Raw genomic sequence first — 27,046 nt, forward strand, 5'->3', positions numbered from 1 at the left:
GTTTTTATCTCTACGGGAGCAATTTTTGAGTTACCAGGTCAATATTTGGAAGATACTGATCATCACTTACTGCCATCAGTTGCATAGTGTATGCCAATAATTAGGCAGGCTGAAATGTTGCAACCATTATAACTGAGGTATGACCACAGACACAGCAGAGGGAGGAGGTGGGGGATAGGAGTAGGTGGTGCTTTATGTGTTCACTACTCTTTAGTCATCCTCCACCCGAAGCTATACCTGTGTCCATGTTCAGAAAGTGCTGTACCTTACATGTGAGTGTACGTTGTCAGGTACTCTTATATCCATGGGATAGGGGAATTTGTTTAGGCTCACGTTTAGGTCTGGGTACTCTATTACAATTTTGCTATGGGGACTCCTTCCTTCTAGGTACTCCGCTGTCTGTTCTGTGTAAGTTGCAATTTTCTTTAACACATATATTTTCCAAAGTAGCCGACAGTCTTGTTAACAGAAATGTTCCAGTGGGTGCCTTTAATGTGTAATATGTTCTTTAGTATGCGATTATGCCGCTGCTATATCCACGCTACAGTATTTCACAGCTGCTCTACGATGTCACGGAAGACCTGATTTTAGGAGCTCCTGCAGACACTTGGAGAAAATACTGTTTTAGCTGCTCTGCTGTGAAACAGCCCTCTGTGAAGGTGAGCGGAACTGCAGCCCTGAGATGGGCAGAGTGTTGATCGCTTCACCCACGTTCTTTGGAATTGGCGATGGATTGTTGTGTAGTGGCACTAGTGAGGTGCAGGCTGTTGGGTGCACTGACTGGCATGACTCACTAGAGCAAGGGTGCTAAACTCAAATACTAAGTGGGCCGTAATTGTACCCTGGGATCTAGTCGCAGGTCCACCTCAATGTCTACTGGCCACCTTCCTCTCTTACAAATTTCCCAGGTGTCTAATGGCCCCCCTCCAACCCCATACAGTTACTCAGTGTCTAGTGGTACTGCTCCCTCCCCTATACAGTTCCCTGGTGTCTAGTGGCCCCCATTCTCCCCATACAGTTCCCTAATGTTTAGTGCTTCCACCTACCTCCTCCATATGGCTTCCCTGCCGTTCTAGGGCTACACCTTCAATATAGCGTCCCTGGTGGTCTAGAGTAGGCCAAACATAATGCAAAGTGGTGAAACCACTTGAGGGCCAGATTTAGCCTGCGGGCCGGAGTTGCCATGTATGCACTAGAGGGTCCCTGGCATGGTATGCTTTGAGTATATGGTCTGTATTAATTCTATAGCATCACAATATATGGCCTGTCATTTTCTCTGAGGATACATTTATACCTCTCATGTTGTGAAAGGTGGATACGTATAGAAGATATAACTCAAAGAAGAAGAAGACCATTATCAGAATGGTGTGAATTACCTCAACAGCAGTGAACATTCTATTTATGGAAAATGCTGTTTACTTTTTTGATAGTAACTGTATGCAGAACGAAATACAGTATCAGCATATAATTGCTATCCTGCCTGTCATCTGTATTATATGCATGTCATTGGTATCTGCCTGTCATACAATGGTCAGCGTCATCAATAAAACTATTGACAGGTGAAATAAACATGTATTATCCCATTACAATGCTTTCATCAAGCGGAGGAATATGTAACACAATAAGAACATTCAGCTCTGTTTTGGAAGTGGGAAAAAAGGCAAGTGTAATGCCTGGTACACACTTTCAAGTATGATTGGCCAATCACTGACCCCTATTCAATATCTGTTGACCCTCATACTACTCGGTTGGTGATTGGCCAATCATAATTGAAAGTGTGTACCAGACATGAAGCCATCAATATTCAATATCTATTGACCCCCATACTACACGGAGGTGGTACAATTGGTCCGTAATTAGCCAATTCCTAATTGAAAGGGTGTTCCAGGCTTAACACCACAGATGGTTTAGGATATAATGGTATGCTAGGCAAGGTAGTAGATCTGGAGCCCCCTTGTGGTCTTTTATGGTAAACTGAAGTGGAGAGTGGAGAGAGAATTTGGCAGGTGGGACCCTTGACACCCCACTAGGCCCCCTGCTAAGGTTGCCTGGTGGATGATCCTGCTCTGCCTAACACCTTGACATGATGAGGTTGATAAATTTATAGCAAATCACTGCAGTGTTTTGTGATGTGAACTTTCTTATTTTAAACAAGATTAGCAGTTTTATTATTGCGGTTTGTGGTTAACCTCTCCCCCCCCCAAAAAAAACAACAAAAAACCTTGTGTATAAAAGTTTATATGAATATGTACAGGTAAGACAATTATTTAGCTCCTCCCTCAGTCCAACCTATTAGGTGATGAGAGCAGATCTGTTTGCTGCATCTCCTGGACAATTACATTCCATAACAAGTCTTCAGGTGGTTAGAGAATATCAAATGTAAAATCCGTCCACAGATGTGTGGCTCTCAAGAAAAGGGATGCCCTGCAACTAATAGGAATGCCATCTGAAATGTTCCCAACCTCCTGAAAAGCTCTGAAGCAGCCAGGCGTGAAATATACACAGTGCTGTATGAAATGCTTTCTTCCCGTAGAGGTTTGTAAACAAAGCACTATGTGCAAGCAATGCCAACCATTGACTGTATATAATTATACTTACGGAACTCAGTATATTAGTGCTAATCATCCGCTGCCACCATTCCTTTCACTGGGTCCCTCTCTCTCATCTGTAAGCAAAAAGAGGAATAAGCTGCTGTTTAGTCAGCCCACATACTTGGTCATACTTTTTGCACATCTATATGTAGTTTCAATTGTACAGGTCTCAACATCATTATAACCTTAAAGATAAAACAGAGTTCTTCCGATTTCAGTAAGCCAGCACCTACTCAGTAAGGAGTCCTTGGGCAAGATTCCTTTACACTGCTACTGCCTACTGAGTGCGCTCTAGTGGCTGCCTTGCAATCTGAGTCTGAAGGGAGAAAAGCGCTATACAAATACTGGAATATGATTGAACTCCATGATATTTTCAGGACTATATTTACCCATTTGACTAGAAAGACCTAAAGGAAAAAAAAGGGGGGGGGGGGGGGGAGAAACTAGTAACTTGGACTGTACCATGCAAAAGCTGGCTCTTCTTCACTTTGGAAACCTGTGAACCACCTTATAAGTTAGTAGCAAAGGTTAAAGTATAACTGTGTGGCTGTCGCTGGACGTGTGCTCCGCAGAATATTAGAAGGAAAAGTTCAACAGGCACAAACAACAAAATCTTCAGAGCGTGCACCTGACCTTCCGTCCATTGATTTATTCTCACAGGCGATGCCGACCTGGCGAGGTCGGCATCTGAAACTGAGGTTATCCCGGACACCAGAGCTGCGGTGAGGGACATATCAGCTGCCAGGGGCTGGAGAAAGACCCGGGTAAGCAGGGCTGTGGAGTCGGTACAAAAATCATCTGACTCTAACTCCTCAGTTTATGAAACTACCGACTCCAACTCCGACTCCGGGTACTCAAAATGGCTCTGACTCCTCAATTTATGAAACCACTGACTCAGACTTCAACTCTGACTCCGGTTACCCAAAATTGCTCCGCCTCCACAGCTCTGCAGGTAAGTAGATATTTCATGAACTAGAGAGCAGAGAGGCGGAGGCTAGCATTGCTGAATCAACAATTTACACTGACGACAGGTCAGTGGGCGCAGGAACAGGAGACTCTGGAGGATGACTGTTTTGCGCTGCTGACACTTGTTCACCATGGGATCTAGACACCTTCCGGAGTCTTCAGTTCCCGTGCCCACATAGCCAAAGTAGCAACTCCAACTGACCTGTCCAAAATGCACCTCTTTCTTGATCTCAATAAATTGTTGATTCAGCCCACGCCTCTCTGACAAGACACAGAACATTTATATTTTTTCTCTGAGCGGACTCAAAGTGCAGAGCTGCAGCCACTAGGGCATGCTCAGTAGTGTTAGAATCTTGCACAAGGTCTCCTTACTGAATACGTGCTGGCTAAATGAACATGAAGAGCCGAGATTTGAACCCTGGTCCCCTGTGTCAGAGACAGAGTCCTTAACCAGTACACTATCCAGCCTCTCTGCTCTCCAATACATTAGAATACACTTTCAGACTTGAGCACGCTCCAGACAACACCTGGGATTGAGGGAAGCGCTGGGGGCAAGAAACTGCATAGGAGCTTACAGTCCAGCCTTCTGCAGGCACAACCTAGGAGTGCAGGTTTTTGCTCCACTTTCTGCACACCATTACTGAGTGTATCCTGGTACTTTTGACCCTATAGTGAATAACAGAGAAAGAGGTAATTGTAATCAATTGAACAACTGTAACAAACCTCATCAAGCTCCTTCTTTGTTTGGTCCTCCATCCTGCGAATGTCGTCCATATTTAGCTCCACCCACCTGTCCAGCCAGCAGAAAAGCTGTCGATGGAAATTTGTAAACAGCCGCCTCTCTTGCTGTAACAATAATGAATATTTCAAAACATCAGCATAAACAGAACAGGAAATGGTGAAAAATAAGCCTACACTGAACAAAAAGAGAGTAAACAGACAGCATCAATTCACAGGTGGCTAAAAGCCAAACAGTAATCTTTTTTTCTTAGCGACTGCTGCTTTGCTTAATGCTGGCAGCTAACAAAAGACTCCGATAACAGTAATCTTTCTTTCATAGTGGCTGGTACTCTGCCTGTCAGTTCTGGGAGCAAACAAAAGATAAAAACAATAACAAGAGAAGACATATAAAAAGAGACACGAGAGCAACTATAAATAAGTATGAAAATGTGTTTTCCTCAATATGGCGATATTCTCTCAGCATTGAAACTCAATTTTCTTGCCGAAAGGAAAAAAAACAAACTTTAATTTTGCTCAGTACTAACTGAAAACTTGAGTACTAGATCATTTTGTAAAGCAGTAACACAGAGGCGCCAAGTAGCGTAAAATCGATTAAAAACTGTTTAAAAGGGGGAAGTTGGTGGACTCACCTACCTCGTAGAAAGAAAGACTGGACAATGGTATGTTACTCACAGCATAAAGTAACTTTTTATTAAAAGCTCCAAAGTTGCAACGCGTTTCACGGGTCACAATCCCGCTTCATCAGGCAAAAAATTTTGGAGGGTACAAAATCAGGTCATTGGCCTGGCGGAGCGCCTCTAACCGAGGCGCCCAGCACTCAGCCAGGTCATTGACCCGATTTTGTACCCTCCAAAATAATAAAAAAGTCACTTTATACTTTATACTGTGAGTAACGGCCCATTGTCCAGTCTTTCTTTCTACGAGGGAGGAAAGTCCACCAACTTCCCCCTTTTAAACAGTTTTTAATCGATTTTACTCTACTTGGCGCCTCTGTGTTACTGCTTTACAAATTGTCTAGTCCACCCTTGGTGGAGGGGTGTATCCCCATTCCTTCCTGTCTGCAGAGAGCGACTTCTTAAACCTGAGCGGGGTCAGGTTATAAATTCTCCCCGTCCGCTTATCCAGTGGTTGCCTTTGTGGCGACCCACATTTGTGAGTATAACCATTACTTTGTTGTATACCTGACTAATTGTCACTGAGATACTACACTATATTGGGCTCTCGGTTTCCTTTTGTCTCCTTCAAGAGTACTAGATCATGTTCTTTCCTGAAAAGATGCACACTGAACACTGAAAATATTAACTGCCAACATTCAGCTGTTAAAGAGGAACTGTAAGCAATATAAAACAATGAAGTGAACTGCTTGCCGTATTTCTTTTACAATGCAGTATTCATTTATAAATGAATTAGTTGGCGTTGTAAAATCTTTCCTCTCCCCTATTTACATTCTGACATTTATCACAGGTGGCGACATCTTTAGTACTGGCAAGTGATCTATGCGGAATGTTTGTTTACTAAGAGTTCTAATGCCAGTACAAAAACATAGCTGGTCTCCCAGAATGCTCTAAAGGGCGAGAATTCCATAATAAAAAGCCTAGAATAAGCCACAGTGGGAGGGCGGGGCTACATACCAATATACATCATATTGCTGAAGACAGTGTTTCTGATGCCGAAAAAAATATATATTTTACGTAAAAGTGGGTATCCTGAATCAATTACTGCATTCTGCTATATGTCACTACAGTGCCTCTTTAAAGAGAGACTCTGAAGTCTCTTTTTTCCCGTTTTTCTCATATAATCCTGTTCAGCATGAATGCCCCGGTGAAATCGCCGCATCCCCGCAGCAGATGGGAGATTTATTGCTGTGTTTTAGACCAGCAAAGTTCAACGACTTTGCTGGTCGCAGATTGTGCTGCCCTGGCTCGCGGGGCTTCTCTTCCTGGAGAGGCTGAGCTCTGAGCTGCAGCTCGGCCTCTCCGCAATCAATCTCTCCGGGGAGAGGCGGCGATCCGTGGGGATGCCGCAGGGAAGCAGCGATTTCACTGGGGCATTCATGCTGAACAGGATTATATGACAAAAGCAAGGGAAAAAAGAAAGAGACTTCAGAGTCAGGAGAAGCAAGATGACGGAGATACAGCAAATATAAAAGTCAGTCTGTTCTATCCACTGCGATGTGCTAGATGTAAACTTTATGTGTTTACCTAACTGTGCACAGTGCATAGACTACAAATATGTATTGCTATTCAAACTTTTTTTGGCAATAGGTTCTCTAAGTACTGCTCATGTTGAAATTTGCTGCCCCACTGAGCGTTGCTGTCTCATAGCAGGGCCAGCAAATGTAGGGGCCTATTTATAAAGAAGTGGCATTCAGATAACAAATCTCTTTTCTTTCCACCGCTTTTCAAAATGTGATCGCTACTTTCATAATACGACATTTATAAAAGGGGCCAATGCTGAAATCCCTTACTTCAGTGGATATAAAAAACAAAACAAAAAGCAATGTGTAGTCCTTTGACCTCCGTTGCCCTCACGTACCGTGACACTCTGCAGCAAAACTGAACAGGATTGTACCAAAACATGTTCTACTGTTCCTTATGGCATTTGCCACAATGATCGAGGCAAACAAAATGGCTGATATGGCAGATCATGTTAAATTTGTGTAAATGAAAGACCTATAATAACTGCATGTCCATACCCATGGAGGGGGGGGGGGGGGGGGGTTGGGAGTATGAGCAGAAAAGGCCATCTCTGCTATGGCTGGAGAATACAACAGCATTGATTTGTTGGGAACATTCACCCAGGCCGATTGGTGCATCTCTTAGGCAAGGCCAGGACTGGCGCTTGCAAAGATCTCAATTCACAAATCTGAGTGAGGTTTATCATGTGTGAAGACATCATAGAGATGGAATTAGATCTTATGGGGCCCTAGGCAAGGAAGCAGATTTAGGCCCCCCTTGTGGTCTATTTGGTAAGCTGAAGTGGAGAGAGGACAGAGAAAGTGGCTGGTGGGCCCCTTGATACCCACTAGGCCCCAGGCACCTGCTATATTGCCTGGTGGCTGATCCTGTTCTACCATGGTTACTTTACATTATTCAGGCTTAAAAATTTCAAACTGTGCAGTTGGATCAATAAACAGTTCATTTCATCTAAATGAAAGATTTACAATACATTAAAATCCTATAATACATACAAAAGAGTAGGAAAAGCACACCACGGACTGCACATTAGATGCTGCAGGCGAGCTTAATGTAAAAACAGCACTGCAGCAATGATTCATAAGCCAGGCCTGCAATGTCAGTTCAAGGCCAGCTCCTGTTTCTGGGTTTTCAATTGAAATGTCTAGATCTAGAACTGGTTAATCTTACTGCAGTTCCAAACTTGGATACAAATGAACAACCACAAGTAAAACATGCATTTATGACATCATCATGCAGTCCTCTCACATCGGCGTGTGCAATCACTGTGAACTGCAATGTGCAGCACTTGGTAGCCAGAGAGAAGCAAGGCATGTGATCTGCCATTACATACTATAATAATGTGTGAGGCGAGAGTATATCTGCGGCCCAGAACAAAAATCTGGCTGTTGTGAGAAACACAATTATCTTCTAGAGCAGTGGTCCTCAAACTAAGGCCCGTGGGCCGAATGCGGCCCCCTGAGGCTTTTTTTTCCCGGCCCACACACACAAAATGTATTACTTATAGATGCGGTCAGCTACATCTTTAAATATTGGTGGTCCGCATATAGAATAGCAGTGCTGGCACCACCCATCCACATGGAAGCCAGAAAGCAGTAAGTCGCTGGTTTCCAATCAAATTCCACATCAGGTGACACTGCTGTCCAACTGGACTTCAGGTTGTCACCTGGGTATGCTTCACTGTCTGGCCCGCAAAGAGTTCTACATCATTATATGTTTACTCCGGCCCCCCAGCAGTCTGAAGTATGTTGACCCGGCCCTCGACCCAAAACGTTTGGGGACCCCCTGTTCTAGAGGATGGTACTAAAAAAACAAAATAACCTCTCTTAAACTTGGATCACAAAGCTCCGTATAACTTATACTTAATGATGACATCTCAGGTTTCCAGTGAACTTGGCCTGTAGCTGCTCTGCTGCTTGTTATGCATTCCTACCACTAGAGGTCTCCGCACTCAGAAAAGCAGAACTACTTCTGTGGGCTGGAGGGAGCAGTTTATCTCACCAAACAGCACATCAGGCCTGGGGATCCCGCCTGTGCTTGCAATTGTCCAAGCAATTTGAGCAGCGACCCATGGGGCGATATCCGGCACAATTAGTCCGGCATATGAAAGTGCTGTACAGTCTACTACAGGTGATGCATTTCCACCAACTTACGGGACGCAGCCCCACCACCTAGTACAAGAGATCACAGGTGCTTTTCTTTCTCCAATTAGAAAAGTGTACATGACCTCTTTTGTGGCGGGCCCATGTGCTGGAAGCCAGACCACGAGAGACCCGTCAAGTAAATGAAACTTTATTTAAACTGAAAAAAACATCCACATATTCGGGGGGTTGAGGAGATTTTGCAGTGCTCTTATCTCTTATATTGGAGTGCACTTGCTTCAAAAATGTGGCAAACACCGCAATAGCAGTTTGGCCAAATCACAATCACAGGTCCCCTCTCCAGACAGTAAAGTATTTGCTCTGTTGAATATAGTTGTACAGAGCTTCATCCTTTTCTGTGTAGACAACTGTTGAATGCTCTGACATGGTAAGTGCAGCCTTGCTAAATGAAAAATAACCTAGTGATTTACAAATCTCACAAAACTTCACAAAAGTACCAGAGGTGTTAAATGAGATGCAAAGAATCATGAGTTGCTGCATTTGATCGATTTTCAATCTGCATACTTTTCGTTAATAAAAACTGCATCAACTCAGTACTATTTGTATCTCAGTGACGGTTTCCTGGTCACTATGGCCTCAATTCACTAAGCTTTATCAAACACTTTATCAAACGTTTGATAATTTACCTCATGGGTAAAATCTAATTTTGAATTCTCTAAGGTGTTATAGATTTATTGAATGCTTTATCGATAAAACGTTCAATAAATCTATAACACCTTAGTGAATTCAAAATTAGATTTTACCCATGAGGTAAATTATGAAACGTTTGATAAAGTGTTTGATAAAGCTTAGTGAATTGAGGCCTATGTGTAGCAAAGTACACAGTGTACTTTTAAACACTAAAGCATTGTATTAAAAGGCCCCTGCAGTGGTTCCAAGAATATGAATTCAGTACTATATCATGAAAGAAAAAAAAAGTTTCCTACTCTTAGGTTTTTCCATCCTTGATGAAGTCGTCAGCCGAGAACTGCGTGTAAATTCAACCACAATGGGTATGATTCACAAAGCATTTTCACCTGTTTTCACCTCATCTAGGTTACATTTTTAAGCTCCCAAAGAGCCAAAATATAATATAATTAAGGCAAGAAAAGTAATATTGAAATGAAGTTAATCACGAACAACTTACTTTGAGTGATTATTTTGCTTGTAAATGTGTTCAAAGGTTATTAATTAGGTGATAAGTAATGTATGAGAGGTTTTGTGAATAGAGTCCATTCTGGTTGGATCTGGAGTTCTGCCCGGCCCTACTCGCCTTTTTGTGTGTACAGAAACAAGACAGCTGCTCTATGTTTTCAGCTTCTCTCTTGACACACCAGATCGATATACTCAAATCCCTTACAGCAGCGTTTCCCAACCCTGTGCTCAAGGCCCACCAACAGTGCATGTTTTGTGAAAATCCACAGAGATAGTTAATCAGCTCTGCTGAGACACTAATTACCTTACCAGTGCATATTTGTGGTTTTCTGCAAAACGTACTGTTGGTGGGCTATGAGGACAGGGTCGCGGAACTCTGCCCTACAGAGATCCATTATGCTGGATACACACGTTGCGTTTTGCCGCGCGATTCGTGGGATCGATTCCATCGATTCGATTATTTCCAACATGTTCGATCGTGTTTCAATGGATACAGCCATCGATTTTGCATATTAAGTATGCAAAATCGACAGCTGTATCCATCGAAACACGATCGAACATGTTGGAAATAATCGAATCGATGGAATAGATCCCGCGACTCGCGCGGCAAAATGCAACGTGTGTATCCAGCATTAATGGAAGTATCCTTTTGGATGTTTTTCCCTGCATGCATTTTACAGGCGATGCAGCTTTTTTTTTTTTTTTTCTGGTATAATTTAGTGTCTAAACGAGATGTATGGATATATAAAAGTCCCCACTTCCATTTTATGTTCATTAGCCACTGGCAATTTTCATATATGCTCACTCACCTTTTGAATGAAACTTTCTACTTTGTTCTGAAGGCCCCACCATTTGAATTTGACAGTCACCAACTTGTAAGCACACATGTGAGGAATGTCATTCCTCTGGCTCAGTGTTTTCTATAAGAAGGAATGCAACCACATTAAACACAACAAAATAATGAATCTGTTAAAATTCATACCGACTGTCATAATCAAAATCTCTCATAACGTGCACTTCAATGGACCTAAACTAGACTTCTATCTAGCAGCTGGTGATCAGGTCAAAGGAGATTAGCCTGTTGGGCTCTTCTGCCCCCTCTTAAAGTGAAACTTAAAGAAAGTCTGAAGTGTTTTTTTTTTCTCTTTTTATTAATCAGTCATCTTCAGCAATAAAATACAAGCTGATTCGCTGCATCCCCGCGGCAGAACGAGGTATTTATCCCCATGTAATACCAGGGCTGAATTCCAAGAGTTTTGAAGTTGCAGATTTTGCTGCCCGGTAGAGACAGAGCTGTGCGCAGTAGCTCCGCCTCTTATCCAGTCAATCTCCACCTCTCTCAGTCTTCTTTCACTGAGTGGGGAGAGGCGAAGATAGACTGGATAAGAGGCAGATCTACTGCACACAGCTCTGCCTCTACCAGGAAGCAAAATTCTGCAATCACATACTTTTGCCCCGGTATTTCAGGGGATAAATTCCTCGTTCTACCACAGGGATGCGGTAAATCAGCTTGTATCTTAATTCTGAAGGTGACAGATTCATAAAAAAGAGAAAAAAACAACTTCAGACTCTCTTTAAGCCTGGGGTATGGAAACCAGTTTTACCGGCCCCCTGCAATCAACCTGTGCCCGCGCCGGTACTAAACAAGCCTCTGGTCCCCCGCACCTTAGTTTCGGTTTCAGTTATTGGCTCTGTTGCTAGCCACTGCAGGCGCATTATCGATCGCACTTCTGTATTCGGGAGCATCCTGGGCAGGCGCAGTACGAGAAAATATCTACTGCGCCTGTGCAGGATGCTCCCGGCCACAGAAGCGTGACCGATGATACGCACGCAGTGGCCAGCGACAGAGCCAGTCACCGAAACTAAGGTGCAGCCTGGAACCAGAGGCTCCTTTAGTACTGGCACGGGCACAGGTCGACTGCAGGGGCCGGTAGAAGCCACAGGTAAGTAAAAGTAGTTTCTCCCCCCCTCAGCTTAAGTTTCCCTTTAAGTTACAGATAAACTTCCTGTACCTTTATATATACACACACACACACACACAGACACTTCCATGTTTCATATCTACCCAGATAGCATCCTTAGTGGGAACTGAACCTAGACTCTTCAGCATCTGGTGATCTGGGCTCCTGTATCACCTTTCCAATAGTTTCCCTGTAGCCTTAAAGAGAAACTCCAACCTAGAATTGAACTTTATCCCAATCAGTAGCTGATACCCTCTTTTACATGAGAAATATAATGATTTTCACAAACAGACCATCAGGGGGCACTGTATGACTGATTTTGTGCTGAAACCCCTCCCACAAGAAGCTCTGAGTACTGCGGTACTCTGGGCAAACTGCCACAATGTAACAATGTTCACAGACAGGAATTAGCTGTTTACAGCTGTCTCTAACAGCCAAAACAGCTAGGAGCAGCTACATAACCTGCCCACAGTAACAATGTCACCATGTAATAAATGTCAGAATGTAAATCAGGGAGAGGAAAGATTTTACAATGAGCAAACACTGACTAAATCATGTATACATAATTATGGTAAAAAATGAAGCACTTTTTTTCCTACATTATTTTCACTGGAGTTCCTCTTTAAGTTTATACAAAAAAAATGCTCTGAAAGTGGGGTGCCCATAAGTAAACTGACATCTGCTCTGACAGTAAACGGACATCTCTGGGTGCTCTGACAGTAAACTGACATCTCTGGGTGCTCTGACAGTAAACTGGCATCTCTGGGTGCTCTGACAGTAAACTGGCATCTCTGGGTGCTCTGACAGTAAACTGGCATCTCTGAAAGTACTGTCAGAGCATCCTGGGATGTCAGTTGACTTTCTGGGCTTCATGGAAAGTCAGTTTACTTTCAAGGGACCCTAGGATGTCAACTTAATTTCAGATCACCCTAATGGTGGCCATACATGGTACAATTTTTTTCATCCAATCTTACCATTTCTATGTAATATAAGGGAACTACCTAAATTATCCTTTCATTATATTCCCTTAATTTACCCTTATACTACATAGAAATGGTAAGATTGGATGAAAAAATAGTACCATGTATGGCCACCATAAGGGCCTGTTTCCACTACACGCAGATTGGATGCAGAAAAACTGACTCCAATGAATGCCTATGGGAAAATCTGCATCAGAAAATTGTGTTTAGTGGAAACAGGCCCATAGGCATTCATTGGGGTCAGTTTTTCTGCATCCAATCTGCGTGTAGTGGAAAAAGGCCCTAAGATGTCAGTTTACTTTCAGAGCATCCTGGGATGTCAGTTTGCTGTCAGAGCAGGCTGGGATGTTACTTAAACTAACATACCAGATTTCCTTGAAAGTAAACGGACATCCAAGGGAGCCTAGAAAGTAAACTGACACCCAAAGGTGCTCTGACCGTAAACAGACATCCCAGGGTGCTTTGAGGCAGGAGACACTTGATTTTTTTCGTGCGCTGTTTCTGCACAGAAAAACTGAGAACTGATGTTAATCAATAGGCTAGTTCACACTTAATGCTTTTTTTCGAGCGCAGAAAAAGAAGTGTGTTCCCTGCCTCAAAGTTAACTGACATCCCAGGGAACCCTGGAAATCAAGTGACATCCCAGGATGCTCCGACAGTAAACTGACACCCAAGGAAGCTGTGACAGTAAACGGACATCCCCGGGTGCTCTGACAGTAAACGGACATCCCAGGATGCGCTGACAGTAAACGGACATCCCAGGGTGCTCTGACAGTAAACTGACATCCCAGGGTGCTCTGACAGTAAACGGACATCCCCGGGTGCTCTGACAGTAAACGGACATCCCCGGGTGCTCTGACAGTAAACGGACATCCCCGGGTGCTCTGACAGTAAACGGACATCCCCGGGTGCTCTGACAGTAAACGGACATCCCCGGGTGCTCTGACAGTAAACGGACATCCCCGGGTGCTCTGACAGTAAACGGACATCCCCGGGTGCTCTGACAGTAAACGGACATCCCCGGGTGCTCTGACAGTAAACGGACATCCCCGGGTGCTCTGACAGTAAACGGACATCCCCGGGTGCTCTGACAGTAAACGGACATCCCCGGGTGCTCTGACAGTAAACGGACATCCCAGGGTGCTCTGACAGTAAACGGACATCCCAGGGTGCTCTGACAGTAAACTGACATCCCCGGGGTGCTCTGACAGTAAACGGACATCCCAGGGTGCTCTGACAGTAAACGGACATCCCAGGGTGCTCTGACAGTAAACGGACATCCCCGGGTGCTCTGACAGTAAACGGACATCCCCGGGTGCTCTGACAGTAAACGGACATCCCCGGGTGCTCTGACAGTAAACGGACATCCCCGGGTGCTCTGACAGTAAACGGACATCCCCGGGTGCTCTGACAGTAAACTGACACCCCCGGGGTGCTCTGACAGTAAACGGACATCCCAGGGTGCTCTGACAGTAAACGGACATCCCAGGGTGCTCTGACAGTAAACGGACATCCCAGGGTGCTCTGACAGTAAATGGACATCCCCGGGTGCTCTGACAGTAAACGGACATCCCCGGGTGCTCTGAAAGTACATACCAGCGAATTATGCCACAGCTACATAAATGAAAATAGTCACATAATTACCTTCCAATCTGGCGCTAGAGGACCTCGGCCAGTCTTGACAGACTTGAATTTTGCTGGATCCTCTTCTGGTTTATAATCCTGTAAGAATCATATACATGTTAAATTGAAGCATTCATTTAGGCTGTTATAGCTACCATATTCCCCCACACAGCTTGAATACGAAAACGCAGCTACAGGTGAATGGCCAGAATCCAACCTGTGTTGTCAAATGCCCAGTGTCACCTAGTAATTAATAATGAAAATGTACTCCACAAAAATTCTGAAATTTAAAGATTTGTCAGACCAGCACATCTTATTATTGAAAACAATGAGATATGATTTCTCACCGATTGCCAAGTTATTCTATTCTGCCTTCAAGGACCACTTTCACGAAAATCTTAAAATTTAAAATACCCGTATTTTTCGGACCATAAGACGCACTTTTCCTCCCCCAAACATGGGGGGGAAAAGTGCCTGCGTCTTATGGTCCGGATGCTGCAATTTCTACCCCTCGCCAGTTGTCACCCCCTTTAAATCCTGTGTCCCCGCGACTGTCCAGACCTTCCGTCTGTTTATAGGTATCTGTGTATGGTTTATATCCTGTAATACATGATCCGCAATGAGTGTTCGTGTCCCCGGGGCTGTCCTGTCCCGCTCCTCTTTACCGGTGTGTTCCCGCCCCTGTCCTCGGCTGTCCCGTCCCCTCTAACTACCTTCCCCGGCTCTCTAAGGGTTACTTGAGGCATAGGCTTACCGCTGGATGCTAGCGACGATCAGCGGTAAACCTCCGTGCTAAAGCCGCCGGGTGGTCCGTGCGCGCTGCCAATGCCTTCCTCCATTCACTTCCGCTTTCATCACCAATGCGGAAGTGAATGGAGGAAGGCATTGGCAGCGCGAACGGACCACCCGGCGGCTTTAGCACGGAGGTTTACCGCTGATTGTCGCTACCATCCAGCGGTAAGCCTATGCCTCAAGTAACCCTTAGAGAGCCGGGGAAGGTAGTTAGAGGGGACGGGACAGCCGAGGACAGGGGCGGGAACACACCGGTAAAGAGGAGCGGGACGGGACAGCCCCGGGGACACAAACACTCATCCAGCGGTAAGCCTATGCCTTCACACTCCTCAAGTAACCCTTAGAGAGCCGGGGAACGTAGTTAGAGGGGATGGGACAACCGAGGACAGGGGCGGAAACACACCGGTATAGAGGGGCGGGACGGGACAGTCCCGGGGACACGAACACTCATTGCGGATTATGTATTACAAGATATAAACCATACACAGATACCTTAGACAGACGGGTGACAAAGAAGACACAGGACAGACTAGTACAGGGGTGACTTAATACCACAGAGGGCATTTTAAAGGACACGGGACAGTTAAAAGTACATGGGTGGCATCTAAAAGCACACGGTGGGCACTTAAAGGACTCAGGGGGCTCTTTGAAAGACACAGGGGACACTTTAGAGAATACAGGAGGCACTTTAAAGGACACAGCGGGCACTTAAGACAACACAGGGGGGCACTTTAGAGGACAAAGGGGCCACCTAAGAGGACAAGGGGGGGCATTTAAGAGGACACAAGGGGACAGAGGAGGTCACGACTCACAAGGGAGACACTAAAGGTACAAATGGGACACAGGGACACAAGAGTTACAAGGGGGACATATAAATTGGGGAGGGGAGAAGATCCACAAGATGCCCCTGGACAATGGATGCACCAGGTTTAGTTTTTTTTTTTTTCCTGGTTTTTGTCCTCTAAACCTAGGTGCGTCTTATGGTCCGGAGCGTCTTATGGTCCGAAAAATACGGTACATGGTCTTTATTCTTTATAAAGGCAATCCTTGAAAAAAAAATGTATACAAAGATGCTGGACAGCCTCCCTGCTCGCTGCACACTTTTTTTTGGCAGTTGGACGGAGCAACTGCCATTCACTAAGTGCTTTTGAAAATAAAGAAATCCCTGAGAATCCCCCATGAGGAGATGGGCTAATGCAAAACCTGTCAGTTCTGTCAGATTTCTACTACTTACTGTAAGTGACAGCAACATAGGAGACAAGTAATTTATGGCTCATTTTACTCTGGAAGAAACAGAATGTACTTATCTGTATATGTTTACATATATTTAAAATTTTAATATTTTCGCGACAGTGGTCCTTTAACCACTTGTGGTTTTTGGATGTGAGCTTGGACATCCAATATAGTGGTCCTATAGTAAGTGAGACATTCTGCACCAATAGCTGCCGCTGCGCGCTTGTGATCGTGCCCGTGTTTAGTGAACCAATCAGTAAAGTAGAAAAAGAGGGCATTATTATTTATTTATAAAGCACCAACATATTCCGTGGCGCTGTACAATGTAAGAAAACAAACAAGGGGATACATAATGATACAGACAATTATATACATCAAATATGAACACTGATACAAAATACAGCACTGCTGATTACAATTTGATTTAACATGACTAAAATGTATAAATGTCTAACAGTGTGCAAGCAATTAAATTAATAACATTCCATGACACAAAAGGGTGAGAGCCCTGCCCTTGCGAGCTTACAATCTAAAGAAATGGGGGGGGGGAAAACAAGAGGTGGTGAAGTATACAGTATATGTACAGGCAGTGCGTAATTAGGTTATTTAGTGGGTGCATGGCCTAAGATAGAGAATATGCTTGTCGGAAAAGGTGGGTTTTGAGGGAGCGTTTAAAGATTTCAAAGGTGGGAGAGAGAGTGGCGGATGTGTTGTGGAAGGGCATTCCAGAGGAGGGGTGAGGCACGTGAGAAGTCTTGTACACGTGAATGTGAGGAGGTAATTGTAGAAGAGGATAAAAGAAGCTCATGTGCAGATCTGAGATTGCGGTTGGGTTGGTATCTGGAGACTAGTAAGGAGATGTACAGGGGAGAGAGATTGTGGAGAGCTTTGTAGGTTAGGGTTAAGAGTTTGAACTGAATCCTCTCGTTAATTGGTAGCCAGTGAAGAGCTTGACAAAGAGGAGCAGCAGAGGAAGAGCGAGAGGAGAGATGAATAAGTCGAGCAGCAGAGTTCAGTACAGAATTGAGCGTTGCTAGTCTGTTAGTTGGAAGTCCCCCAAACAATATATTGCAATAGTCCAATCGAGATATAATAAGAGCATGTACTAACATTTTGGTTGTGTCATGGGAGAGAAAAGGTGGGATGCGTGCTATGGTTTTTGAGTTGGAGATGGCAGGAGCTGGTTAGGGAGATAATGTGAGGAGTAAATGAGAGAGAAGAATCAAATATTACCCCTAAGCACCGTGCTTTAGGAACTGAAGTTATAGACGTGTTAACATTTATTGTAATATCAGGCAAAGAGGGGTAAAAAACATGTACTGTTGGTGGGCCTTGAGGATAGGGTTGGATAACACTACCTTAAAAGACATTTGAGGTGAAAACCTCCTAAAAATGACTTTTTTTATCCCACAGTTATTTCATATTTAAATCTACTTTTTAAGTTTTTACTGTGTAATGACCACTGCTCACTGACATTCATTGTAGTATGCCAGAGCTAAAATCTATGAACTGTTGACCCTTTTCTCCCTCTCCTGCTCTTAGAAGCCATTTACTGCCAGGAAATTTTATGGCTGCAATTCCTTATCACTGAGGGTTACGCTATAGTCCGACACAGACAAACTGCCACTTGCATACCTGATTTTCGGAATTCTTTCAGGCAAAGAATAATAAAAAAAAAGGAAAACAGCCTAGTTATTTGTGTGCTTGGCATTATACATACAGACCTCGCCAAAACTTTTGAGACTGTCAAAAATATTGTCAGTCAGTTGTCAGTTGTTTATGTGATGTACTGAAATATAATTATAAGCACTTCATACGTTTCAAAGGCTTTTATTGACCATTACATGAGATTTATGCAAAGTTCTCAATGGGATTAAGATCTGGTGAGTTTCCAGGCCATGGACCCAAAATTTCAACGTTTTGGTCCCTGAGCCACTTAGTTATTACTTTTGCCTTATGACACGGTGCTCCATCGTGCTGGAAAATGCATTGTTCTTCACCAAACTGTTGTTGGATTGTTGGAAGAAGTTGCTGTTGGAGGGTGTTTTGGTACCATTCTTTATTCATGGCTGTGTTTTTGGCAAAATTGTGAGTGAGCCCACTCCCTTGGATGAGAAGCAACCCCACACATGAATGGTCTCAGGATGCTTTACTGTTGGCATGACACAGGACTGATTGTAGCGCTCACCTTTTCTTCTCCTGACGAGCCTTTTTCCAGATGCCCCAAACAGTCAGAAAAGGGCTTCATCTGAGATTATGACTTTGCCCCAGTCCTCAGCAGTTCATTCACCATACTTTCTGCAGAAGATCAATCTGTCCCTGATTTTTTTTAGGAGAGAAGTGGCTTCTTTGCTGCCCTTCTTGACACCAGGCCAGCTTCCAAAAGACTTCGCCTCACTGTGCATACAGATGCGCTCACACCTGCCTGCTGCCATTCCTGAGCAACCTCTGCACTGGTTGCACTCCGATCTCGCAGCTGAATCCTCTTTAGGAGATGTTCCTGGCGCTTGCTGTACTTTCTTGGACACCCTGAAGCTTTCTTAACAAGAATTGAACCTCTTTCCCTGAAGTTCTTGATGACCCTATAAATTGTTGATTTAGGTGCAATGTTAGTAGCCACAATATCCTTGCCTGTGAAGCCATTTTTATGCAACGCAATGATGGCTGTGTGCGTTTCTTTGTGGGTCACCATGGTTAACAATGGAAGATCAATGATTTTAAGCATCACCCTCCTTTTAACATGTCAAGTGTATGTTGCTATGCGGGAAGGAGGAGATTTAACAGAGCGGCACGTGGGTGACATCATGCAATGGGCGGGGTAGTGGCATAAAAAAAATTGAATGACCATCGCTAGGGGAGAGTTGATTCACCGGGTGGATGGCTTGCAGGGTGTCAGCCTGTATACACATGCCTGATTATCGCAGAGGCAGTCATCAGTCGGCTCTAGACAGGCGTATGTATAAGAGCAAAGTAGGCGGAGCACAGCGAAACAAAAATAACTTTTTTAAGGGAAAGTTTTTTTAAGGAGGTATAAATTACATTAATCTTTGCTCTGCACTCTTCAGCGGGTATAAAACAGACGTAATAAAATATGTACTCACCTTAGAATTAACCTGGCAGCGATCTCCAATGTCAATCTGTACTACTTCCACATTCTTCCAGACCTCTGGCTCTAACTTATGAACCTGCAGAATCAGAAAATATTAAAGGGGACCTAAAGACTCAGAATAAACTGTTACGTTACATATGGTTAGGCTTACTGACAATCCCTGCTGCTACACTCAAACCACAATTGTGCCACATCCTCTTCCTTTTCTAGTATATGTACACACTGATATCATCAAGAGTAGCGTGCTGCGAAGCTGTCACAGCGACGCACTGGGCAGCCAAACAGCCTGAGCATTAGCAATAAGGGAAGTATCACCACATGGGGGGGATCAAACGCTCCAGGAACACTACCATTGGTGGTGGTTGGGGGGGGGGGGGAAGAATGCTAGAGCAGCATTGCAAATTCTGGGCTTGGGTGGGGATTAGCCACAGCCAAAAATGAAAAAAATAAAATAAAATATGGGTGCTACCTCCTTCTTTCACATGGCTCTATGATCACTATATTTTGCAGGTTGATCGAACAACCTTTTGATCTAATTTCATCAGATCGAAGGTGAATCGATACCGCAACATGGCCACCTGATCGATCTTTTTGATTTCCCAACAACTGGCATGCCCAGCCACCGTCCCCCACGTGTATAAGTGTCATTTGCCTCAGAAACACAACCCCCCCCCCCCCCACACACACACACACACACATTGCTTTTTAGTAAGAGGGCATTTCATGTCTTTTAGCCCATCATACACTCCTAGCTCTTCTATGTCTTCATTAGCTATCTGGGTATTCTGGAGTACTGGTCCAAGCCCTATCCTACTGAGCCATATCAATCAATCCATGCCATATCCTAATGGTGGCAGCAGTAGGCAATCAAGGCTCCACCAGCTGTGTACTACATGCTAGAGTGGCACATAACGATTACAATAATCCAGTGTTTATGTGAAAATGTGATGTCCTGTTTATTCACTATTTTAAGGGGCAATAGGAGGGTTAGGGTTATACACAAGTAACTAAACGGTCATCTGAACATCTAGCCATCTATGCTTTTGTCACTTTTATATTGTATGTAAATAGCAAATGACAGTATTTGCCTCAAAAAGCAGAAACTAACAAGCTGTATGTTAGATTCCTGCATGTTGAAAATACATCTAACACACACATACAGTTAACGTGCCCATTAGAGGTACAAATTTTAGCGAACTATCGTATTTTCGATAAGATCAGTCAGATTGGGGAAAAAAAAAAAAGATTGTACTTAATCTATCCCCACCACTAAAGAATTCAACTTGCGGTCATAACACCACAAGTTATATCTATGAAAATAATTTCTTAAGGAAACAATCCCTAATGCAGTCATTCAGAATCGCCTTCTCCCATTGGCTTCTCTGTTTTTTTAATGCAGTACGATCTGAATAATTTGACAGAAAATAAGATTATTCACTAAAAAAATTGTACAGTTGATGTGAACCTTTTGAATGATTCCTATAGCAATAGAGGTGAAGATGGAGCTGCTTTGTGCTTGCCACTTACATTGTCTTGTGTGCCCAGATCCGGCTTGTGCCACGTCTCAATCTTAATCAAGAAATCCTCTTTCATGTATTCATTCTGAAATGCATACACATGTGATTATGTGGTTACCCCATACTGGTTTCACAGATTCTGGCTACAGTCCTACAAGTAATATAGCAATTATATAGTTTAAACATTAAAGTGGAACTAAACTCAGAACGTCCCCTCAGCTCTAAAAGACAAGCCACAGCATGATAACCTTTATGGCCAAAAAGGTCTTCATTACAATGTATGAAAATCCTAAAAAAAAAAAAAAACAACTGAAGTTTAATGCTGGGTACACACCATAAGTTTTTCCTCTCGAAAGATGGATTCGATAGATAATTTCCAACATGTTCGATATTCCTTCAGATTAATTCTGCACTTGATTTCTCATAGAAGGGAATGAAAAAAGATAAGAAAAACGAGCGGAAGAGAAGAGAATTGAGCACAGAATCAAGCGGAAAAAAAGTCAATGGGGTGGAAAATCGAGCGGAAAAACGTATTATGCACCCAGCATTATTTGCTTTCACTTTTGCAGGGAGCACAGAAAGGGTTAAGCCTCAGTGTTTACTGTATGGAGAGCTGCCTATTCACAGCTGTTGATAAGAACTAATTAGGACACTTTGATCTGCCTAAACAAACACAGAAGTGAATTTCTTGCGCAACTATATTTGGAATTAAAGTCTTTTAATAGTGTGCTATGCAATAATTTTGGTCTGCTAAGATTGTTAACCCTATTAATCACTTAGCTCCAATATTATGAAGAACACAGTTACCTCTACAGATTAAGAACTAATTGCTTCAAAAATGTTGCAGTCATCACGTTTTTTTTCCTGAACAAATGGAATCGTTTTAGTGGGGGGGGGGGACAACACACCCCCTCGCCCCAGAATTAAACTGTCATAGTGCTTTGCTGATCATTGGGCAGATCTCGTGATTTTCCTACACAGAGGAGAGGCTACAGGCCCGTACAGACATCTAACATGTCAGGCTAATGGAGCATTTGCAATTTTGTAATGGTTCAAATGAACTGCATATACAATCTTATTGAGTAGGGATCAAAAGAGAGGCAGGAGGCAACCTACTGTGTGTGTGGGGAGCTGGCAATATGCCCAAAAATGTCTCGCGTTTTCACAGGTGCACACTCGAGTGGTGTACTATAGTATTGTAGGCAAGTCAAGTTTATACCATATGTGGCACATTCCGCTCATTGATCAGAATGATGACTTTACAGTGTTACAGTGAATCAGTGGATGCGATTTCATTTGTGGTTGTGATCTACATGAAATTAGCGGTCTGAAATATTATGCGCCTCTGAGGAAGTGACAATAGTCATCAACAGGGATAGGTGAGGAGCAGGCTGGTGTTGTACTTTGTTCTCTGGTTGAACTCTATGGACGTATGTCTTTTTTCAACCCAAATAACTATGTAACTATGAAAACCTGCCTTAAAGGGAACCTAAACTGAGGGGGATATGGATGTTTCCTTTTAAAGAGAACCCGAGGTGGGTTTGAAGAATATTATCTGCATACAGAGGCTGGATCTGCCTATACAGCCCAGCCTCTGTTGCTATCCCAACCCCCCCTAAAGTCCCCCTGCACTCTGCAATCCCTCATAAATCACAGCCACGCTGCTGACAAACAGCTTGTCAGAGCTGGCTGTATTTATCTCTATAGTGTCAGTCTGCTGCTCTCCCCGCCTCCTGCAGAACTCCAGTCCCCGCCTGCATCCCTTCCCTCCCTGCTGATTGGAGGGAAGGGACGGGGGCAGGGACCGGAGCTATGCAGGAGGCGGGGGAGCAGCTGAGACTGACACTACAGATGTAAACCTAGCCTCACAGCACGGCTGTGATTTATGAGGGATTGCAGAGTGCAGGGGGACCTTAGGGGGGTTTGGGATAGCAACAGAGGCTGGGCTGTATAGGCAGATCCAGCCTCTGTATGCAGATAACATTCTTTAAACACACCTCGGGTTCTCTTTAAACAATACCACTTGCCTGGCAGTCCTGCTGATCTATTTTGCTGCAGTAGTGGCTGAATCACAGACCTGAAACAAGCATGCAGCAAATCCAGTCTGGCACATGATCCAGAGCACATGATCTGCATGCTTGTTTAGGGGCTGTGGCTGAAAGTAATAGAGACACAGGATCAGCAGGAGATTCAGGAAACTGGTATTATTTTAAAAGGAAAAATCCATATCCTCAGTTTAGGTTCCCTTTAAAGAGAACCCGAGGTGTGTTTAAAGAATGTTATCTGCATACAGAGGCTGGATCTGCCTATACAGCCCAGCCTCTGTTGCTATCCCAAACCCCACTAAGGTCCCCCTGCACTCTGCAATCCCTCATAAATCACAGTCATGCTGTGAGGCTGTGTTTACATCTGTAGTGTCAGTCTCAGCTGCTCCCCCGCCTCCTGCATAGCTCCGGTCCCTGCCCCTGTCCCTTCCCTCCAATCAGCAAGGAGGGAAGGGATGCAGGCGGGGACTGGAGTTCTGCAGGAGGCGGGGAGAGCAGCAGACTGACACTATAGAGATAAACACAGCCAGCTCTGACAAGCTGTTTGTCAGCAGCATGGCTGTGATGTATGAGGGATTGCAGAGTGCAGGTGGACCTTAGGGGGGTTTGGGATAGCAACAGAGGCTGGGCTGTATAGGCAGATCCAGCCTCTGTATGCAGATAATATTCTTCAAACCCACCTCGGGTTCTCTTTAAGCCCCATCTACACCATACAATTTTTTGTCCGATTCGATTCAATCCAACATGTCGGATCGGGATTTGATTCAATTCAATTTGCCATTGCAAAACAATGGCAAATTGAATCGAATCCCGATCGGACATGTCGGATTGAATAGAATCGGACAAAAAATTGTATGGTGTAGATGGGGCTTGAGACATGAACATTTATGCTGTAACATGATTCAAGTGGATGCAACCTTTTTAGGTTTATTCACACAAGGAATAATTACATTTATGTACATAGGATTATGTGTAGTCTCACAAGTGGTTTTTAACTGAATCTATGAACAGTACAGCAAAGCACGAGATGTAACACTCAGTGGAGGTTTCCTTTACAGTGAACCTGAACTCAGAACTTCCTCTCTGCTGTAAACGATACGCAACAGCATAATAACCTTTAAAAGAATAATATTTGTAACAGCGGACACAAATCCTGAAATAAATCTGTAGTGAGTCTACTTCCTGCTTTCATGGAAACAGATATAGGGTTAACGCCCTGTGTTTACAAATTAGCTGCTCTGCCAAGGCAGCCAGCTGAGAGAGCAAAATTACAGATGTGATTAGTCACAGATGAGGGGGAATTAGACAGGCTAAACTCTTAAATGTATATGGTGTGCATTTCTTTCTGTTTTCCATCTGTCCTGTGCAAAAGTTCAGGTCTACTTTCAGTGAATAATAATTTCTCCTTTTTAGGAGGAAAGCGGACAATCGCTATTATTGAGTATTGAAGTGAAGTTAAAACCCGTGTAAAATACTGTTAGCAGTGCAGACAGCAGCAATTCACATAATTGCAACAGAAGTAACTAAAAAGCTATTAATAAAAGAACATTCCCTAGTCATCCACTGACAATTGCTCCCTGGGGAAAGAATTCGAAATGTAATAAAACAAGCAATAAAATGTATTGGAAAGACAGCTCTGTGTCCACCATATGAACATAGTGTGTGGAACATAAAATTAAAAGGTCACAGATCTGGCTGAAGCAGCAACAGCAGCAGCCATGGATCTTCAAATGCCATCAGAAGACCTTCCTAGTCTCTCTTTTGTTGAGTAGAATTTACAAGTCAAAGAATAAAGTGCCTCCTATGTAACAATTTCTGCTTTATCTTGGAGGATTTCAGAGATAAAACCTACACAGACACTTTGAACCAGCTGATTTATGTTTACTGCAAGCTACATGGAATTCGGCAGATGGGACAAAAAGGCTGTCTCATTCTTGGGAAGTACTGGGGAGAAATCAAGTGCTCATGTAATCTAAAGGCAGAATAGACCACCAAGGGGTCAAATAGAAGGAAGCCCATTCCTAGACAGCTATAACATGAAGCTTAGATACAAGCAACTACGGTATGAAGCTTTTACTCTGACCCTTTTTTGTCTAATGCTTGGTATACACCATCCAATGTGTTCGATAGATGGTTCCATAGATAAGATCGGACATGTCCTGAAATTATTTTCAATCTTTTTTCTGATCGATTTCTCATAGAAGTGAATGGAAATAGATAAGAAAAGATAACAGAATCGAATATTCAAATGGACAGAAAAATCGATCGAAAAATTGCATCGTGTGTACCCAGCATTAGAAGGATCAGACCATTTTTGGTTTTACAGGAGGAGAGCTCACATTAAAGATTAGACATGCCGGGCTTCCTACATTTGGGGTAGCAAACCAGATAGTTCACAGCAGTCCATTGTATTAATGTCGAGTCAGCTCTTCCTGTAAAGGTATCAATACACTATTATCCGCAGCACCGATCTCAGTTGTAATGTCAATCATAGCAAAAACGATCTATCCCGATAATGGTATATCGCTCGTGGGTTGATTGCAGGACAACTGCAGTGCCTTGGTTAGTCTCAATTTCTGCCCAATTACCGGTAGACATTAATTAGGCAAAAATATTGTATAGCGTATGGCTCGCTTTAGGGGAGGGAGGGAGCCACTAGACAACAGGTAACTACTGTATATGGGGAAGGGGCATTAGACATAAGGGAACAATACAGGGGATGCACTAGACAACAAGGAACTGTACTTGGGACGGAGAAGGCCCCCACCAGGGAACTGTATAGGAATTTTCCTAAGGGGTAGTTTTTTTTCTTTTTGCTGGTTCATATGGCAAGCTGCTGGCATCTTGTTTAGACAGTGCCTAAAGCTTTTCTGCTACCGAGCAAAAAAGCATTTTGCATCGGTCTCTGTTTCATCTTCACATTGTGCAAGCCCCTATCGTGATATGGAACAGTGAACACAAACGACGCTAGAAGCTACAGCAGCATCTCTGAATATCTGATCGACTGCAGTGCTTGCACAATCTCCGGCAAACTCATCGAGATGAACACTTCCATTTATCTCAATGCAGGATCCCTGCACTAAAAGATGGGGAAAATCGCCAGCAGCCATCCGTCTGAACCGGCCCTAGCAATTTAGACTAATGAATTCAAACACATAATTGACAGCTCCCGAGACAGCGGGATGTTTTGGTTCTGAGTTGGAGAATATGATTATTGACACAGCTGTGTAGGCAGGAAAGCCTGACTTAATCCTGTCTAAACTAAGTGAGCATACTCTGCAATGCAGTTCTAAGTGGTAATAAACACAGCCAACTGTAATCAAATTTGCCTGCAACAATTCTACACAACATGAAAACAGAAACAGAACATTTCTGACCGATTTTCAGGGGACATCCCTGAAACCTCTGTTCCTGAATGGAATGTTCAATAGCATGTCTTTTGTGAATGCTTAGTTCTCCTTAATATGCTCAAGACTGTTGTACATTTAGGTTGTCCTGCACATCCACCAGGAGGGCACAATTCACTGTTTGCTTTGTGTCATTAACTAGGTTCCTGGCACTCGAATAATGGATTAAGCCAAACTGAGGTATTTTTCTTAGCTCTGAAGCCATCATCAATAAATATGCCTGACCACTGCTGCTATTTGCCACAGTTCATTCTATACCCCCCAAATCCCCTCCATATGGCAGTGCAGTTAGAGTGGCAGAGACCCAAGCAGCATGTTTGTAACAGGATTGGTCATCTGACATATTCACAAAGAACTGTTTCTGGCAATAAGTGGCAGGTGTATACTGGGCATCATGCTTCTGGGCATTAGTTTTGTGAATGGTATTCATGGATGAGCTGAGAAGCTGATTCTGCTGAATTTACTATATGACTGTTCTCTGTGCTCCATTCTTTCCTATGCAGAGGAGTTCCACTGTTTTGCTGTTCTCTGTGTCTGCACAGGGCTTTGTTTAGATGTCTATGCAATTTCATTGACTCCTCATGTTTTAA

At 43.6% G+C, this 27,046-nt stretch overlaps 1 protein-coding gene across 1 annotated transcript in view; it reads right to left on the bottom strand.

Moving 5' to 3' along the window:
* The window catches only part of PITPNA (phosphatidylinositol transfer protein alpha), a 109,597-nt gene that overhangs the window by 10,492 nt on the left and 72,059 nt on the right, over positions 1-27,046 (bottom strand). Inside the window, exons 6-11 of the mRNA XM_068270292.1 lie at positions 21,015-21,089; positions 19,480-19,563; positions 14,375-14,452; positions 10,599-10,709; positions 4,281-4,403; positions 2,599-2,665 (exon numbers count right to left, since the gene is read on the bottom strand). Of these exons, the coding sequence (XP_068126393.1) occupies positions 2,618-2,665; positions 4,281-4,403; positions 10,599-10,709; positions 14,375-14,452; positions 19,480-19,563; positions 21,015-21,089 (519 nt within the window). The 3' untranslated portion in view covers positions 2,599-2,617. The remainder of the gene's footprint in view (positions 1-2,598; positions 2,666-4,280; positions 4,404-10,598; positions 10,710-14,374; positions 14,453-19,479; positions 19,564-21,014; positions 21,090-27,046) is intronic.

This window comes from Hyperolius riggenbachi, chromosome 2 (genome assembly GCF_040937935.1).
Source record: "Hyperolius riggenbachi isolate aHypRig1 chromosome 2, aHypRig1.pri, whole genome shotgun sequence".
Classification (NCBI taxonomy): Eukaryota; Metazoa; Chordata; class Amphibia; order Anura; family Hyperoliidae; genus Hyperolius; species Hyperolius riggenbachi.